The sequence below is a fragment of the Crocuta crocuta genome, unplaced genomic scaffold (assembly GCF_008692635.1).
Source record: "Crocuta crocuta isolate KB4526 unplaced genomic scaffold, BGI_CrCroc_1.0 scaffold179, whole genome shotgun sequence".
Classification (NCBI taxonomy): Eukaryota; Metazoa; Chordata; class Mammalia; order Carnivora; family Hyaenidae; genus Crocuta; species Crocuta crocuta.
This window is the reverse complement of record NW_027551568.1, coordinates 5,120,882-5,132,930: the sequence shown is the minus strand read 5'-3', so window position 1 is coordinate 5,132,930 and position 12,049 is coordinate 5,120,882. Positions and strand designations below refer to the sequence as shown.

Sequence of the window (12,049 nt, the reverse complement as noted above, 5' to 3'; positions counted from 1 at the left end):
GAGACACGGCCTCTGGGCTCTGGGAACTCACAGTCTCGTGTGGGAGACAGTGACGGGAAACAGCCATCATCTGCTATCACAGAGGCTCGGGAAGGAGGGTGTTTGAGCACACAGCTGAAAGAGACCAACTCTGCTCAAGGGAATCATGGATGGCTTCACAGAGGAGGCAACACGTGGCCTGTCTCAGAATATAGATAGGAGCTTGCAAAGGGGTGAAGCAGAAGGAAGGCAGAGGCGATTCAGAGGAATGGAGGCCTGAATTATTCTCAAGTGTTAGACGCGACGAGTAAGTCCAGAGTTGAAATGTGGGGTCCGTCCCTGAGTGGTAGAGGTGAGGCATGTATTTATTTATTTATTTAGAAATGTTTACTTACTTATTTTGAGAGAGAGAGGATAGAGAGAGAGCACAGTGGAAAGACAGAGAGAGGAGAAGAGAGAGAATCCTAAGCAGGCTCCACACTGTCAGGTGGAGCTCCATCCCACGACCCAGGGACCATGACCTGAGCCGAAAACCAAGAGTCACAGATGCTCAATAGACTGAGCCACCCAGGCACCCTACGGTGAAGTGTTTAAATACAGAGCTGGGGGTGGGGCTGTCAGGCTGCAGGGGGAGGGGGCCCGAGTAGGGAGAGTGAGGGAGGTGGAAACTGATGTGTGTACAGGAGCCAGGCTTTGCAGAAGGGGTAAACCCTGCTGGCCACCTGCTGGCGCTTGGTGAAATGACATAACCCTCCTGAGCCTCAACTCCTTCATCTGTAGAATGGGTATAAAAGCACCATGGGGTTGGGGCGCCTGGGTGGTTCAGTTGATTGAGTGTCCGACTTAGGCTCAGGTTCATGAGTTCAAGCCCCACATCGGGCTCTCTGCTGCTGCCAGCACAGAGTCTACTTCTGATCCTGTCTCCCTCTCTCTCTGCCCCTCCCCTGCTCATACTCGGTCTCTCTCAAAAATAAACAAACATTTTATTAATCTTATTAATTTTTTTGAGACAGGAAGAGAGGGAGTGTGAGCAGGGGAGGGACAGAGAGAGAGGGAGACAGAATCATAAGCAGGCTACAGGCTCTGAGCTGTCAGAACAGAGCCGGATGCAGGGCTCGAACTCCCCAACTGTGAGATCATGACCTGAGCTGAAGTCAGATGCTTAACCAACTGAACCACTCAGCTGCCCCGATAAACATTTTTTAAAAAAGCATCAAGGGATCAACAGAAGGTTCAAGCACTTAACATGATGCTTTGGCCTTAATGAGAAGTCGATTAACATGAGCAACTTACCATTAGTGTTACTTTTCTTTTTCATGTCTAGATTCATGCCCGCAGCGAAGCTGGGCAGCAGAAGTCAGAGGTGCGGGGAAAAAAGCTCAGGCAGAATCCGCAGATTGGGCGATTAGCGGCCAAGAGGGCAGCCAGAGCAAGAACAGAGGAAGACACCGGTTCAGGCGTGGAAGAAGGGAAACACAGCAATTTAAGCTATGGTGTGAATTCTATGGGTACAGTCAGTCCGGGGTCCCACTATCTGTTCCGAGGAAGTCGGTCCTATGCAGATTTGCAGATTTGGGCTCCGTGATTCAATTATGCCCGGCATGCGTTCCCATTTCACAAAATGAGTCTAAATCTTTCATCCAAGGAGGCGCACCTGATACAGTTTTCTTACGAGTCATTTCCTCTGCAGCGTTTCCCTTCAGGCTTTTTTCATTCCCCTGGAGGATCAACAGCTTGAAAGCCGGTTCACAAGGGAACACGGTTTTGACAGAACGATCCACTGTGGGATGGAAGTCTAGGATCTGGAGCAAAACAATAGGTTCGTCTTCCCTCCCAATGCACATTGAGAAAACTCTGGCATCATAGGCACTGCCTTACCACCAAGTTCATAATACACATCATCGGGCTCGTGCCCCGCTGTTCCAATGCAGGATGCCTAACTCTTCCAGACACATTCAAGAATAAGGAAGCTTTGATGTTACACCGAAAGGCTGAGATAAACAGAGTGTAAGCGTCATACCCTACCCGATTACTACCGGAATCAGGGCGGTCTCAAGTAAAAAGAGCCACCGAGTATCTCCAGGCTCAGCTGGGAGGGGCTGTCCCGGGCACTCACAAGGAGCAGATACGATGTGAACTGAACACCAGATGCTCTAAATATCTATCTACTCTATGCCTAGTCGACAGACGACCTCGACCTGGCTCTCCTCTGAAAGCTTCATTCACATCCTTCACCTATAATTCGGGGCCATGCCCGCCCCGGTCCCCATCACCTCTCATCATACTTGCTGTGGATTTGGGGTAAATATCCTGTACAGATTCCCTCCGGTCACTAATTTGCTGAGAACTTTTGCGGTTTTGGCTGCATGTTGAATTCAATAAGAGACTTGTTCCGTTATACCAAAACGATCATACTTAGTTTTTTCTCTTCTCCTTTAATCAGCTAATCTGGCAAACTTTGTAAATGGATATTTTAAGGTTAAACCAACCTTCTATTCCTGGGGGAAAATAATTCAACCTGCCATGCTGTACTAATTATTTCATGGACGGCTGAGCTATGTTAATAATTTTTGTTTACAAATTGTACATCTAAGCTCGCAAGCAAGGGTGAAGTGTTACTTGTTCTTTCTCATACTACTCATGTCTGGTTTCGGTATAAAGGCTGTCTGAGCGTCACAAAATGGGGGATAGTCCCTATTTTTCTAACATCAGGAATAATGTGTATATGAGATGGAAAATTTCATTGGGCTCACCTATAAAACTATCAGGGTAGGTGCATTTTTGCATGTCTCAGACTTCTTATTTACGGAATCAATTTCTTTCATGGCAATATGGTTATATACAGACTTCTACTTAAGTCCATTTTGACGATTTATGCTTTTCTAGAAATTTTTCCATTTCATTTCAGTTTGCAAGTCCGTCTATATGAAAGTCCGTCTACATGAAACTGTTGATAGAGATTTGTCTTTTAAAACTCTACTTCATCTATAGGCATGTTACTTTTTATTATTTACTTGTCCTGGGGTGCCTGGGTGGCTCAGTCGGTTAAGTGTCTGACTTCAGCTCAGGTCATGATCTCGTGGTTCACGAGTTTGAGTCTTGTGTTGGGCTGTGTGCTGACAGCTCAGAGCCTGGAGCCTGCTTCAGATTCTGTGTCTCCCTCTCTCTCTGCCCCTCCCCTACTCGTACTTTGTCTCTCTCTCTCAAAAACAAATAAAAACTGGGGTGCCTGGGCAGCTCAATTGATTGAGCATCCAACTTTGGCTCAGGTCATAATCTCACAGTTCATGAATTCGAGCCTCAGGTTGGGTTCTGTGCTGACATCCCAAAGCCTGGAGCCTGCTTCCAATTCTATGTCTTCCTCTCTGTCCCTCCCCACTTATTCTCTGTCTCTCTCTCCCAAAAATAAATAAACATTAAAATAAATAAATAAAAACATTATTATTTATTTGTCCCTTATCTTTGTTAAATGGTCACTGTGTCAGAGCTTTGTATATTTTATTAGACTTTTTTCCCCAGAAAATTCATCTCTTCACTTCATTAACCTTTTCCATCACAGCTTTGTTTGATTGGATTTTGGCAGTTTTTAAAATTTTATTTATGAGGTTTTAATTTTATTTATTTATTTATTTCCTTCTTTCTACAGATTAATTTGTCATTGTTATCCTCTAGCTTTTCACATGATCGTAATTGTGAGCCTTTTTTCTCTAATATAAGCTTAGAGCATTCATTTCCCTCAGAGCTAAAAAACTACTTGAGCCAAAATCCCACAAATTTTAATATGTTGCATTTACATTATTTACATTATTTTTCTGTTCTACACTTTTAGAAGTTTCCATTATGATTTTCTTTGACCAATGACTTATTCGTAGTAAGTTTTAAAACTTCCAAAGTATAGGCTTTGAGTAATGATCTTTTCTTAAATGGATTTGAATTTAATTGCTCAGGAGGAGGCAAGATGGGCTCTTTTTTCAAAAAGGTGGTCAAAATGATATTATATAATTGTTAATTGTTTATTAACTGTTCCAACGTGTGCCGAAGAAGAAGAGGTGTTTGTTAATTGCTGGCTGTACGATTCTGTAGGTATGTATTCAATACAGGTTGACGAATGGGTTACTCCGTTCATCAGCATCTCTCCCTGTGTCTCGTCGACCAACCCCAGACAGAGGGGTGCGCAGAAATCCTCCATGATCATGACAGACTTGTCAGCTTCTCCCTGCCGGTCTATCACGTTTTCTTTCCATTATCTTGGGTCTTGTATTACATACATGCAATGTGAGACTCGCTCTGCTCTCCAGGAGAATGAAATTTTAAAATCGTTTTGGTTATTACCTTTAATTTTTAATAGAATTTCATAAATCACGATTTTATAGTCTATACGATACTTCGAGCATCCCACGTCTGTAGGGATGTTAATCTGTTGGGTTTTGTCTCTCTGATATATACATCGTCTTGTCTCGCTTACGTGTTTGGGGAGTCTGAAATGTAATCGACTTCAGCCTTCTTTGGCTGAAATGGATCTGTGAAAATCGCAAGTTGCCCAGATTGATGGTATTTTTCTCTGGAGAGGATTTGCTTTGGCCATGCACCTGAGCAGTCATTCAACCTACAGCCAGTTTAATTTAATGTATCAGCTTAGAGATTTCCTGACTGGAGCGCTACAGTACTTCTGGATTCTTTCCTCGCAGCAGCAGGAGCCTTTGACTACAAATTCATGGGGAGATTCCTCTCCCCAACTTCCCCCCTAACTCCCCCACTCCCCGTACCCTGGAGCAGAGCCTGGGGTGGGGGTGGGGTGGGAAGGACAAGTTTCCCTGGTGACTCCTTTGACAGCAGGTGACTTGCTCTTCCCACCCCCTCACTGGGTGCCTTACCCCCTCAGGACACCCCCAGCCTCATCCCCTATCCCCCCAAATGCACCCCAAATCCAGGGGTTGTAGCTTTTAGTCTTTGTCCCTGGATTTCAGCCTCTGGATTTGCTTTCCCCAGGGTATCCTTGGCCTTTGGAAATTTTCCACATTCTCTTGTGAACTCACAAAGCGTTAAGAAGTATGTTCATTTTTATTTATTTAGCATCCAGATGTTTTGTGCTGGGATGCCGTTTCCACATCTTTCTATCCCTAATAGAAATAATTGTCGTAATTATGGTCATAATGCAGGACGCATAATGTTTATGGGAAAAGGAGGTCTGGGATCTTCAGAACATAATGTTATTTATGACTTTTAAAAAGACATAATGGGGGGTGCCTGGGTGGCTCAGTTAAGTGTCCAACTTCGGCTCAGGTCATGATGTCACGGTTCGTGGGTTCGAGCCCCGCATAGGGCTCTGTGCAGACAGCTCAGAGCCTGGAACCTGCTCTGGAGTCTGTGTCTCTTTCTCCCTCTGCCCCTCCCCCACTCATGCTCTGTCTCACTCTGTCTGTCAAAAGTAAATAAATGTAAAAGAACTTTTTTTTGGAAATAATGGGAACCCCAATGGCAAGATCAAGGGGATAGTCCATGAACGTGACCTAGAGGGTTTAAGTCAGAAACCGATTGAATTCCGCTCCTGGCATTTATTTACCAGCCATGTGGACTTTACAAAGAACTTGACCTGCCATAATCTCAGATTCTCTGCCTGAGAACTGGACTTAACAGCAGTACCTACTTCACAAAACAGTGTAATAATTAACTGATACAATGTGTGACAGAGAGCATAAAGGTCAAGCAGCGCAGCATAATACTGCAACTTATAATCAATCGTGCTTAATGGGTCATTTTCTAATGCATGCTTAAGAATTATTAATGCTTAAATGAGAGTATGCCCATTCACAGCTAGTTAGCGCTTGCTTACATGTACTGAGCACCCAACAAGCCTGAATTCCTTTTCCTCTCTATAGGCATCATCATAACAAATGGAACTCTAAAACATACTCTTAAAGGGCCTAAGGTTAGTCCTCAAAACAGTTACACTCATAGCTTTCATTCACGAACACACCTCTTACACCTTGAAAACATGCAGCCTGTAGGAATAACCGTACAAATGTACGTAAACAAGAGTGCAGTATTTCACTGCCTCTAAGGCGCCGTTAATTGAAAGCCACACTGTTATTTTCCAGTTATATTTCTCTGTGAATGACAAACCTGCTGTTCAACTCGCGAACTTGGAAGGTCATGACTTGAGCTTTAGTTGGACACTTAACCAACTGAGCCACCCAGGCACCCTGTCAATATCTGCTTTATTTTTTATTTTTTAATGTTTATTTATTTTTAAGAGAGAAAGAGACAGAGAACAAGTCGATCAGGGGCAGAGAGAAAGGGGGACACAGAATCCAAAGCGGGCTCCAGGCTCTGAGCTGCTTTTACGTGGGGCTTGAACTCAGAACTTGCAAGGTCATGACCTGAGCCGAAGATGGACCGTTAACTGACTGAGCCCCCCAGGCGCCGCCCCCCCCCCCGCCCCATCTGCTCTTTGTGTCTTACTTTTTTTGTTCTCAGTCTTATGCTGAGATTGCTTTTACCCCCTCAGAAGAAAGTTGTATCAGATTTGGATATCGATGTGATATCCAATGTTGATGTCGATATGGATATGAAAGACACATCCTGGTTTGAGAGGTGTGAAAAAATCTCACAATTCAAAAGGTTTGCTTCTCAGGGGCAATGCAATTGCGCAGCCTCAGGGTTCTAAGTTCTTTTGCTTATCCTCCCTGCGACCCTGCAGTGTAGACAGGGCAGGCAACCACCCACTGGTGGGTGGGAGGAGCCCACCCCGCTGACCCCCCTTCCTTCCCGAGCCCCTGCGCTCACCAGGCCGTGCGACCCCAGGATCTGCTCACAGGCCAACTTGGTCAGGGTCTCCGACTCGCTCAGCTCCTCCAGCAGCAGGTCCTGGATGCTCAGGAGGGCGGTGTATGCCCACAGGGTCTGGGCTGTCCTGGCGGCCTTCTGGAACTGCAGGGACACCAGGGACTCTGCGAAGCGTGCCTCCTGGGCCTCCAGCTGCTGCATGCGCTCCCGGAGCAGCTCCCCGCGGACCTGGGGACAGAAGGCCACAAGCCACGCAGGTAAGTGGGGGGCGGCAGGCACAGGGAGAGGGCTTCCAGAGGGCACTCCGTCCAGCCACTGGCTCGGGGCTCCGGAAGGCGTCCAGTACTTGCAAAGAAGCAACACTGGAAATGCAGCGTGCAATTAGGACCACGGGCATCTCTGCTCCTGCAGACTCGCCTCACCGGGGCTTCCGGAGTCTGGCCGTTTGCTCCACACCCATCACCCTGGAAGGTCCAGAGAGTCCCATCCAGAGGATGAAAGTTTGAGCTTCCCACCAGCTCCGAGCCCCTTCCCACTCCGATCCCAGCTGGAGGTACGCCTGCAAAGTCTGATCTGTTCTTCTGCACCCCCTGCCCGCACCCCTGGGTCTCCACCCTTCCCGGGTGCCGGGGCACCTACCGCCAGGGCTCCCCGCGGGACTGACATGCCCGGCACCCTCGCTTTCCCGAAGGTCTGCTATTTGTCCTTCCGTGCCTGGTTCCAACTACCCTGTTAGAAGTGTCCTCACCGAGCACGTGTTTGTCGCCCTCGTCTCTGCCCTTCTTCCTTCTCCTGTGCTGGCCCTCAACGCGCCATTGACCCAGCTGCGACCTGAGACCCTCCAGGACAGGGCTGGGCACCCAGGGGCTCCGTAAACTCCAGACAAGGGCATCCATCCACTTGGCTCAGTCCCACAACCAGGCGGCTCATTCTGAGGCCTGTGTGTCTGCTCTGCATCCACTGCCTCTTACATTTGCTCCAGAAAAGATGCCATATGAACAAGGGGGCCTGATGGCTCTCACAGCCGCCCCCTGAGTCCCCGAAGGCAGGTCCCTGTAAATCTGCACCCCCTCCCCTCACAGGGAGCCCACAAGCCAAAGAGCAGCCTGCTTGAACACATATCAGTGAAGTCCTTCCTTTAGTCTTTAAAAGTGTGTGGAATTTCGGGGCGCCTGGGTGGCTCCGTCGGTTAATCATCCAACTCAGTTTCGGCTCAGGTCATGATCTCACGGTTTGTGAGTTTGAGCCCCGCGTCAGGCTCTGAGCAGACAGCACAGAGCCTGCGTGGGAATCTCTCTCTCTCTGCTCCTCCCCCACTTGCACATGCTCTCTCTTTCAAAATAAATAAAGAGACTAAAAAATTACTTAAAAAAAAAAAAGTGTGTGGAATTTCATTCACAAAACCAAAGGTAAAAGTAACCCGTGTGCCCGTCAATGGGTGGTGTATCACACAGCCCTAAAAGGGAAGGAAAATCAGACACAGGCTAAACCACAGAGGGCATCGTGCTCAGTGAAATAAGCCAGCTACAAAAGAACAGACTGCATGCTTCCTAGGGCAGTCAAGTTCACAGACACAGAAAGCAGATGGTGTGGGGCTGGGGGCAGCAGGCCCGGGGAGTTGATGTTTCATGGGGACAGAGGTTCAGTTTGGGAAGACGGATGGTGGAGACCCTTTGCGCAGCAGTGTGACTGTCCTTAAGGCCACTGTCCTGCACATGTCAAAGTGGGTAAGATGGTAAATTTCATGCCTTCTATATTTTCCCACAATAAAAAAATATTGAAAAACTTTGTAGAATTTGGTTTTCTGCCATGTAACCTAGTTTAAAATTCTTTTTTAATGTTTATTTTATTTTTGAGAGAAAGAGACAGAGCGCAAGTGGGAGAGGGTCAGAGAGAGAAAGAGACACAGCATCGGAAGCAGCCTCCAGGCTCTGAGCTGTCAGCACAGGGCCTGACGTGGGGCTTGAACTCATGAACTGTGAGACCATGACCTGAGCTGAAGTCGGATGCTTAAACGACTGAGCCCCACAGGTTTCTGTTCATGTAATCTACTTTTGATATTCATATGCTTATGTTCAGAGAGGTCTGAAGTGGCTGACACAGAGAAGAATATTTATGTGACGTGGGGGCCTGCACAGGGGGCCGACCCCAGGTCTCCCACGGCTGCACAGCCTTCCCAGGTCTGTCCATGTGTCCCTTGGAGGCAGGCAAGGCCCAGTTTGAAAAGCTCAGCTTTCACCTCTACAACCTGACCTTCAGGAAAAAGTCTGATGGGGGGAAGAGGGGCGAAGTTCCCCAAATGANAAACGGAAGGCAGGGTCTGCAAAGATACACACATTAGGCACCTGCATGATTGGTTTGGGGAAAAGCCCACGAACATCGGGTGCCAGAGGCAGGAAGGCACAGAAGGGACAAAGTTGCTCTGCAAGACGGACGTTCACTTCCCAGCTCGAACCGGAACAAGAAGCCTTGTTCTCAAGAGGATGCTACTATACCCCCCTTGCCCTAACTTGGAGAACCAGGTGACAGCCTGCTGCCCCCTGATGGGTTTCCATGGCAACTGCGGATCACACCTGTGTCCCCCCAGGGCTGGCCTAGAGCCATACCCAGCGACGTGTCCACACAGCTCATACGGTGGTCTTACATCCTCCAAGACCGGGTGACACCTCGGGAGAATGGGACCCCAGGAGCGGTGTCTGATGATTCTTCATGGGGCCCCGGGGTCTCCAAAGTGCTTCCTGGATCTTTGCAGTCTTCCTGCAAATGCTTTTTTCGCACAGCTACTTTCTTACTGCACGTTTACACGCAGAAAGTCCATTTATGCTTTTGTTCATCATTCTGAAAAATAATTAATGAGCACCAAGTAGGTACAATATAAAGGAATGTGTGATGCGCTTGGGAGAGGGGGCGGGGCTTGGCAAGAGGCAAACATGAGCGAGACACGGATCTGACCCCGAAAGAGCTCCTGACCGAGGACCCACGTAGGCTCAGAGGTGAAGCCTGAGGCCATGGGCTCCAGAGCTCTGTCTCTTACGGTTTCCAGCTCTGTCACTTACTGTCACTTACTAGCTTGTAACCTCGGGCCAATCCACTAAGCCACGTATGACTGTATCTCCTCGTCTGTAAAATGGGAATAATAATACCTCTCAACACATGGCATTTTTTTAAAAAGCTTTACTGAGATGTAATTGCCATACACTAGCCTGCTCATATTTAAAGGCCGCAGGCTCAAGTTGTGACGTAGTTACACACCCCGAGGTCATGGAAAGGGCTACGGCAAACCCACGGAGAGTTCGCCAGAGGAGAAACACGAGTGATGGGCGCGTGACCCAGAGCGGGAGGAGCGGTGCCCTTACACACCGGCCGTGAGTTCAGGTCTCCTGTCCCCGTGACCTCCAAACAGCCTCAATCGACCCTGTCCTTGGAGGCGTGGTGGCCCAAATACCCTGAATGCCGTCCCCTGCGAAAGTGCAGGGCATAATGAGGCGGCCATGGGAGTATCTCCAGTTTTATTTCTCCAAATTCAGACCTAAAGTGGGGGAGGCGTAAAGCCTTTCTTGTGTGCTCTATGAGCCATGTGGGCAGTGGGATTAAAAAAGCAAGATTCTCCAAAATCTTTTCCTCTTCTTTGACAAGTTTAATTTGTTAATTCCAGTACAGTTAGAATGTGCCTGCAGAGAGGGTTTCCATCCTAAATGAATGTACAGAAATTGGCTGCATTTTTATACACCAGTAATTCAGCAACAGAAAGAGAAATAGAGACTGATCCCATTCACAACTTACCAAGAACCATAAAATACTTAGGAAGAAACCTAACCAAAGATGTAAAAGATCTGTATGCTGAAAACTATAAAAAACTTATGAGGGAAATTGAAGAAGACACAAAGAAATGGAAAAATATTCCCTGCTCATGGATTGGAAGAATAAATACTGTTAAAATGTCAATACTACCCAAAGCAATCTACACTTTCAATGTGGTATCAATCAAAATTGCACCAGCATTCTTCTCAAAGCTAGAATAAACTATCCTAAAATTTTCATGGAACCACAAAAGACCCCAAATAGCCAAAGTAATACTGAAGAAGAAAACTAAAACGGGAGGCATCTCCATCCCAGAGTTTAGCCTCTACTACAAAGCTGTCATCATCAAGACAGTATGGTATTGGCACAAAAACAGACACATAGACCAATGGAATAGAATAGAGAACCCAGAATTGGACCCACAAATGTATGGCCAACTAATCTTTGACAAAGCATGATTTTCCATTTTTATCCAATGGAAAAAAGCCTCTTTAACAGATGATGCTGGGAGAACTGGACAGCAACGCGCAGAAGAATGAAACTAGATCATTTTCTCACACCACACACAAAAATAAACTCAAAATGGATGAAGGAACTGAATGTGAGACAGGAAACCATCAAAACCCTAGAGCAGAAAGCAGGAAATTGNTGGAATACTACATGGCAATGAGAAAGAACGAAATCTGGCCACGTGTTGCAACATGGATGGAAATAGGGGGTGTTATGCTGAGCAAAATAAGTCAGGCAGAGAACAGATGCCATATGTTTGCACATACAGGAGGATTAGGAGAAACTTAACGGAGGACCGTCGGGGAGAAGAAGGGGGAAAATAGTTGGGGAGAGTGAGGGAGGCAAACCATGAGAGACTCTTGAATGGCTGAAGGGGGTGAGGGACAGGGAAAGGGGGTGATGGGCATGGGGGAGGGCACTTGTTGGGATGAGCACTGGGTGCTGTATGGAAACCAATGTGACAATAAATTATATAAAATAAATGAGTAAAATAAAATAAAAAGGGCCCTGGGAAAGGATATGAGTTTGCATTTCTGTGACAGGCTTCATTAAATATTCAAGCTAACTAAAGTAATAAAAATTCACTTTCAAAATAATACGCTGTTAAGTACTCTCATTTAAAAAAAATTTTTTTTAGTGTTTACTTTTGAGAGAGAGACAGAGAGAGAGAGACAGAGCATGAGCAGGGGAGGGGCAGAGAGACAGAGAGACACAGAATCCGAAGCAGACTCCAGGCTCTGAGATGTCAGCACAGAGCCCAATGAGGGGCTCGAACTCACGAACCACAAGATCATGACCTGAGCTGAAGTCAGATGCCCAACTGACAGAGCCACCCAGGAGCCCCTAAATACTCTTATTTTAAATGGGAAGTTCAAACCACCTCCTTACACGTGCCTTTGACTCGCTTCCCAGTGCATTTCTAAAAGGCACTTTCTTCTAGGGGCTGTGATGTCCTTTAAATGCAAAGTAAAAT

General features: G+C 46.9%; 1 protein-coding gene across 1 annotated transcript in view; it reads right to left on the bottom strand.

Moving 5' to 3' along the window:
• Positions 1 to 12,049, bottom strand: part of EVC2 (EvC ciliary complex subunit 2) — a 135,925-nt gene that overhangs the window by 15,171 nt on the left and 108,705 nt on the right. The window contains exon 18 of the mRNA XM_077750384.1: positions 6,766 to 6,993. Coding sequence (XP_077606510.1) covers positions 6,766 to 6,993 — 228 coding nt within the window. The remainder of the gene's footprint in view (positions 1 to 6,765; positions 6,994 to 12,049) is intronic.